Consider the following 7,075-nt stretch of genomic DNA (forward strand, 5'->3'; position numbering starts at 1 on the left):
CCGTTTGTGTATTGAACTTTGTCATTTTTTTTTGCTGAATATCCAGCTCCTAACTTCGCTAGGCTGGAAACTCCATGAGCGCAGGGCAGTGTCTGCTTTCCTTAATGTTGACCTTCAGGGACTAATGCATAACAGACCTTCATTTCGTGAATGAATAGATGAGGAATGCCTATCCCCCACATAGATCAAACTTTTAAATCTTTATCTCTGAATAGGTGAAGAAGCTCATTCTCTCGTTTATGTCCTTGCCACTGCAAGTGTGATCTCCCTGCAGCAGTGTAGATATCAGCATCTATGGGAGCCCTTTAGTATTCAGAATCTCGGGCCTCACTCCTAGACCTACGAAATCAGGATCTGCATTTTAAGATACCAGGTGATTCCTTAACAACTTACACTTTGAAAACTATTCAGTCATTCCCATTCGTCCTGATAGTAAATAAATGAAAAATCTAAGTCCGTTTTATAGATTATATATATGTTAGTATATATTATATATATAAATAATTATATATATATATTTATAAATATAAATATAAATTATATATATAAATAATATAAATTTATATAAATAAATATATAATATAAATAAATACATATTATGTAATATATATAAATAAATATATATTAAATAAATATATAAAAATATAAATATATATTAATATATATTACATTTTAGTTTTGAGAGCTAGAGAGAGAGCACAAATGGGGGAGGGGGAGAGAGAGAGAGAGAGACAGAATCCAAAGCAGGCTCCAGGCTCCCAGCTGTCAGCACAGAGCCCGATGTGGGGCTCAAATTCACAAACCATGAGATCATGACCTGAGCCGAAGTCGGAAGCTCAACCAACTGAGCTACCCAGGCACCCCGATGGTAAAAATATTTTAGGTGCTATGGGAGAATTAGAATCTAGGACTATGTATTTCCAAAATGAAGTATTTTAGTTGTACTCTCTTGAGCTCTGTTAGCTTTGTCATGTCCCAAGAGGGTCAACCAGTGTTCTACTGCAGATGAGTGTAGTACTTATTCTTACCTGCAGGCCTATTTGCTTAGCCCAGAATAAAAGGTTTCTTAAAATACACAATTTGGATGTTGTATTGAGATACCTTTCCTTCTAGTACATAGTTGACATTAAAAGAGGAAAATATCATAGAGAACTGGATAATTAGCTGAATAATTCAAGTAGAATGTTCAGAACAATCTGACTTTTGGGCCTCAATGATTTCTCTTCATGTGTATTGACCCAGTTGTTGGGTGAATGAAAATAAATTTAAAAAAAAAAAATGTCTCTAGGGCCACCTGGGTAAGCTTCCAACTCTTGGTTTCAGCGCAGGTCAAGATCTCATAGTTTGTGAGTTCAAGCCTTGTGCTATTAGCTTGGAGCCTGCTTGGGATTTTCCCTCTCTCTGTCCCTCCCCCTCTCACTGTTGCTCTATCTCAAAATAGATAACATATACTTACATATATACTATATATATATAAATATAAACTTAAAAAGTATATATGTTTTTAATTCTTTCACTAGTTAAGGTGCTATCTGTTGGGGTCAGGTGTAAGGCAGGGTAAAGATAGGAGTCAGAGGCTAAAAATTTTAGCAGTCAAAGGCTTTATTTGGGAACTAAGGTCTCCGGCAAGGTTCCATGACTCAGGGAGAGAGAGAGAGAGAGAGAGAGAGAGAGGAGTCAGGGAAGTCGCCCCCGAGTGTGGTGGGGTGGGGTTTTTAAGCTGTAGCGGTTCCGGGTTTAGGTCCTGGTGGGCCTTTTTCGCATCAGGTCGTGCTGTCGCTCGGTGACTGGTTGACCTCCAATTCGTTCTGGCACGCTACTAAGGGCTTTTCGTTGGGTTGCGCTGGCAAGATGGACGTCCCCTCTACTGTGGTTCCAAGGACATCCTAACACTATCTTAATAGTGACAACTCTGGCAACATAGTGAAGTTATTGAGACTACAACCAATATTACTTTTATTTTTAAAGTATAATGTGTACAATTTTGGCTTTCCATTTTAATTGTGGTGGCACACAAGTCTGACCTATTTCTCAGATTGTTTAGGCTAAATATGCTATTTTGCATCAGAGCCAATTTGCATCAGAAAAAAATTGCCCTTAGCTGTCTTAATCTTTGAGTGTCTCGGTGTCTTCAGGTGTTAAAAGCAGGTAATATTAGTAACTCCTTGTAAGGTTGTTGTGAAGATCAGATCAAAAGTTTAGATCAGTGCCGGTTGCATCCTAAACGCTCAACAAATGTAAATAAGTAGGATGATGATTAATGAATCACTGTGAACTGGGAAGTTAATTCAAGTGATTTTTTTTTTTTTTTTTTACTGGCTTTTGAGCTTGACCTTCTTTTTGTATAGAATGCTCTTTTACATATAAAAGTAAAATATTTCTGCAATATCTTTAACCCAGTTAAGACCAGACCAGCAGCACAACTTTATTTATATTCATGTGTTTGGATATATGAGTTGATGGAGGTAATAGTGTAGTGGTTTAAGAGTATGGACTTTAGGAGCACCTGGCTGGCTCAGTGGGTAGAGCATGACTCTTGATCTCAGGGGAGCTGAGTTCAGGCCCCCCACTGGGCATAGAGCTTATTAAAAAAAAGAAGAAAAGAAAAGAAAGAAAGAGTTAAACACATGTGGGTTTGGATCATAGTTCTGTAAGTTACTCTTCTGAGCAAACTTGGGCAAGGCAGTTACCTCATCTGTAAAGACGGATGCCAGTTGACCTGCCTCACATGTAGTTGAAAAATCAAGTGGAACAATCTGTGTGAAATACAATGCTTCACATATAAATATTTACTATTATTTTTCAAAGGCAAATTGAGGACCAGATACCAACTCAATCGTCCCTCTTCAAGTACTGAATCTTTCACACCAAATCCAAGAAGGTCTGACAAAGACAAGTGTAACCATGAGCACAACAAATCAGAATCTTTTAAGTCTGAAAACCATTCTGCGCCTAAAATGAACACAACAGAACTGTACAGCAAAAGCTGTGACCTCTACCAAACATGTCGCCCGTTACCCTTATTAACCAAGTCAACTATGAGGACTTTGCAAACGAAAATGTCGGCCTCCAGAAATCAGTCACGTGACGTACTCCAGTCCCTTCTTTCCCCGCCATTGCATCAGCCGATTTAGAGCCGCCTTCCTGGAACCCGACTAATAAGCTGATTCGTGCTCGTGTTGATTGGCATGATGACTGACCAATAAGTGTCCCGGACAGGTAAGCCATGGCGGGGCACTCTCCATGGGCGCGCTCTGATTGGGCAGGGCCGTGCGGGTTGCGGTCCGGCGTGGCTCCGGGCGGGTGCAGCTGCTCGTCTGCAGGAACAGGTAACTGCGAGCTCTGGGTGGTGGGCTCTGAGGGAGGAGTTAGGGGCGACGACCTTTGAGGGAAGCAGACGGACCCCGGACAGTTCTGAGGCGCCGCGAGAGCGGCTGGGTCCTGAGGCCTGAGAGCTCAGTTGCCCTAGCGGGTCTCTGGGCCAGGCCTCGCGAGGCCTCTGGAACCGGAGCCTGAGCTGGAGTCGGTGCGGGCAGCCGCCTGGCTACAGCGCAGCGGGAGAAAGGCCTCTTGTAGACCCCTGGAGCGCCGAGGGTGGAGTGGCCTCGGGTGGCCTTGCCGAGGACCAGGACCTTGGGAGGATCACGGTTGCCATTGACTACCCGCCCAAAGCTGAGGTTTTTTATGTCCCCCGGTTTTAATCCCCTAGGGGCGGGCGAGGATTTGGGGGTGGTAGTGAGGGTGGTCTGGATGGTTGGAACGCCTCTTGTGAGCCATTTCCTAATTTCTTAAAATTAGCTAAGTAGCTGATCCTGGTTCAGGTTCACCTGGAAGCACATTCTATGCCCCATCATATTCAGCTATTACTTTGTCGGAGTCTGTATTTCCCGGTGTGCTTTAAGTTCACTAACAGTTTGCTGCTAAAGGATTATACCTAATCCTGAAGTACTTATTTAGCAACCATTGTACTAGATGTTGAGGATATACCCCTTTGGTGAGCAAAAATCAGTCATGATTCTCACAGAGGTGAAACTTCCAGCCTGTTGGGGACATGGACATGAAACAAGCAGTCCAATGCGTGTGGAAGTTATGAAGGAAGACACATGGAGCTACCAGAATAAAATAAGGAGAATCTGGTCAAGGAGAAGCCTTTCTTAAATAAGTCTCTGCAATTGATAATGTCAAAAATGAGGAAACAAGTAGGAAAATGGAAAGAGGAGTAGGGTAGGCATAAAGAGCACATTGAAAGGTCCTGTGGCTGGAGCCTCAACCAAGGGCCAGTGTGATTTAAGGTACTCAAGACCTTCACAGCCCTGTTTGGAAGTGGAATCTGAGGACCATCCTTTTTGCTACCTCTGTATCTCATACAGCCTTCTAGTATATTTATACTGAATAAATAAATTTGTGATGGTGACACAGTTTTTTTGTTTGTTTTTTTTTTAGTAGTCTCAGCCTCCATAGAGCTTATTGTCAATATATTGGATCCTTACATCATTTTGCAGTTATTTCTGTATGTGACTGTCTCCCTGTTGAGGGCAGAGAGTCATTCTTCTCGATTCCCAGCACAGTGTGCATTTATGTAGGTTGAATGAGTGAGCAAAATGGAAAATTTATGTGTCCTTTGTAATTCAGTTTATTTACCTCAGGTAGCCCATTTAGAGAAGGAGCAATGAACATTCTGAAACTGTGCTGTTGCTCAGTCAGAATTGGCACTCTACGTTCATGTTTGCCACCATTACGATTCAGTGAGAGCCATGATGAGGAGGGACGAGGAAGAATATGGTGTGACAGAGTTTCTAAAAACCCTAGCCTTGACTCTCAGCATGGACATAAAAATCCTTATCTATGGGCGTTTTATTCAGCTCTTTGCCTCTTTCAGCCAGTGTTTCACCATCTTTTTGCCCAAAGGGCTTTTGTTTGAGTAATGAGTTGATTGAATTGTGAATAAATCAGTTGAAATTGTGTTTAAGCATAAATCTGAGTCACAGTCTCTTGTTCACCTTGTATGTCTTTATTTATATTTATCATCCTTATACGAAGGAAGAAAGGCCTTTGTACTAAGTGACTTAAAGTAATAGCATCCATATTCCTATAGGGCTTTCCAGTGTACAAATTGCTTCCCAAATATAGGATGGCTTTTGAGTGTCACGATACCTGGGTGGAGTAGGCAGAGTAGATCCTACTTTTTTTACAAAAAAGGAAACAAGTCTTATTTAAGGTTAGAGTTGGGTCTTGAATCCTAGAGAGTTAGCTAATGTCGGTGAGATGGTTCCCATTTTTTTCCAGATGCCCAGTGCTGCATGGCCCTACAGCACTATGCCAGTGATTGGTACCCTCCACTAAGGGCTGTCACTTTTCCCTAACCTGCCTCTCAGAAAAATCATAATAGGCGTGAAAGAGTTTTGAAATTGTAAAGTTGTTTTATTTCCCAGTTTCTCTTCTGATTCCCTTTCTTTTTCCACTGGCTCTGAGCTCCACTTCCTCAGTGTGGCTGCACCTTCCTCACTCCCTAGGAATCTAATAGGTGGGAAGGTCGCAATCTACCAGTTGTGCTGGGGGTGCTTAGGCTAGGTGGGGGTAAGTATAGTCCTACTTGCAGGCGGTCCCAGGTGTAGCCAGGCCCATCCCCAGGTCCACTGTGTTGCCACCAGCCTCCCCAAGATGGTCAGACCAAACCCAGAGACCCTGGCTTTAGGGATAATAGGATTTTGCATGATTCTAGGCATGTAGATGAACAGAGCTGGAAGGATCTTTAGAGTTCATCTCATATGGACCCCTTTTTCTGTTGGTGAGGTAAAGTAACTCCCTTAAGGACTTGAAGCTAGGACTGGAACCCAGGTCTCTTGAGCATTCCCCCAACCCCAGTGAGCTGCTCTGCTGGACCATAAACCATGACGTTTTTATTCTGATTTCCTAATTCCTGGCCTAGGCCATGGCAGACGTTTGGTGTAAATGAATACGTGAAGAAAGCACTCATGCTCTACTTGATGTGTTGGTATATTGAACCTTTTGAGGTTGGCACAGAAAGGAAGAACACGTGGGCCTGTTGCCTGCTGCTGCAGCAAATTTTGTTTCGATGATGATTTTAGCCTTGGATGTTACAACATAGAGGTTTTAGGATCAAACAGCTTACCGGTAGGATCAAGCAGCTTACCGGTGTCCTGCTTTGACTTGGCCTGAGAAGCCAGGAATCTTGTGTAATGTCTGCTTGTCTCTTAGTTTCATTTCTCCTAATTTTACTTTATTTTTTCTTTGGTTAGTTCCATAGGGTTAGTTTCAAGATGGACTCAACTCTAACAGCAAGTGAAATACGGCAGCGATTTATAGATTTCTTTAAGAGAAACGAGCACACTTATGTTCACTCATCTGCCACCATCCCATTGGACGATCCCACTTTGCTCTTTGCCAATGCGGGCATGAACCAGGTAAGGGTTTTTTGCTTTTTCATGACAGTTTATTTATTTACTTTTATTTTTTATTTTTATTTTTATTAACATTTATTTATTTTCTTTTTTTTTTGATTTTTTTTTTAATGTTTATTTATTTTTGAGACAGAGAGAGACAGAGCATGAACGGGGGAGGGTCAGAGAGAGAGGGAGACACAGAATCTGAAACAGGCTCCAGGCTCTGAGCCGTCAACACAGAGCCCAACGCGGGGCTCGAACCCACAGACCGTGAGATCATGACCTGAGCCGAAGTCAGACGCTTAACCAACTGAGCCACCCAGGCGCCCCAATATTTATTTATTTTCAGGAGACAGAAAGAGCGCAAGTGAGGGAGGGGCAGAGAGAGAGGGAGAGACAGAATACGAAAAAAGATGCAGGCTGTGAGCTGTCAGCACAGAGCCTGAAGTGGGACTTGAACCCATGAACCGCGAGATTATGACCTGAGCCGAAGTTGGATGCTTAACAGACTGAGCCACCCAGGCACCCCTATTTTTTATTTATTTTTTAAATGTTTGTTAAAAAAAAAAAAAAAAAAAAAAAAAAAGGGGGGGGGGGGGGAGGGCAAAAGATTTAAACACTCATAAAAAGCGCGGAAAAAAATCGGGGGGTTGGGGGGTGCAAGTCCCCCT

The 7,075-nt window shown here is 42.5% G+C and overlaps 1 protein-coding gene across 1 annotated transcript in view; it reads left to right on the forward strand.

Annotated features, from left to right (window-relative positions):
* Positions 1-3,473: 3,473 nt before the first annotated feature.
* Positions 3,474-7,075, forward strand: part of AARS1 (alanyl-tRNA synthetase 1) — a 23,982-nt gene continuing 20,380 nt past the window's right edge. The window contains exons 1-2 of the mRNA XM_049622980.1: positions 3,474-3,677; positions 6,261-6,425. Coding sequence (XP_049478937.1) covers positions 6,282-6,425 — 144 coding nt within the window. The 5' untranslated portion in view covers positions 3,474-3,677; positions 6,261-6,281. The remainder of the gene's footprint in view (positions 3,678-6,260; positions 6,426-7,075) is intronic.

Source organism: Panthera uncia (assembly GCF_023721935.1).
Source record: "Panthera uncia isolate 11264 chromosome E2 unlocalized genomic scaffold, Puncia_PCG_1.0 HiC_scaffold_20, whole genome shotgun sequence".
Lineage (NCBI taxonomy): Eukaryota > Metazoa > Chordata > Mammalia > Carnivora > Felidae > Panthera > Panthera uncia.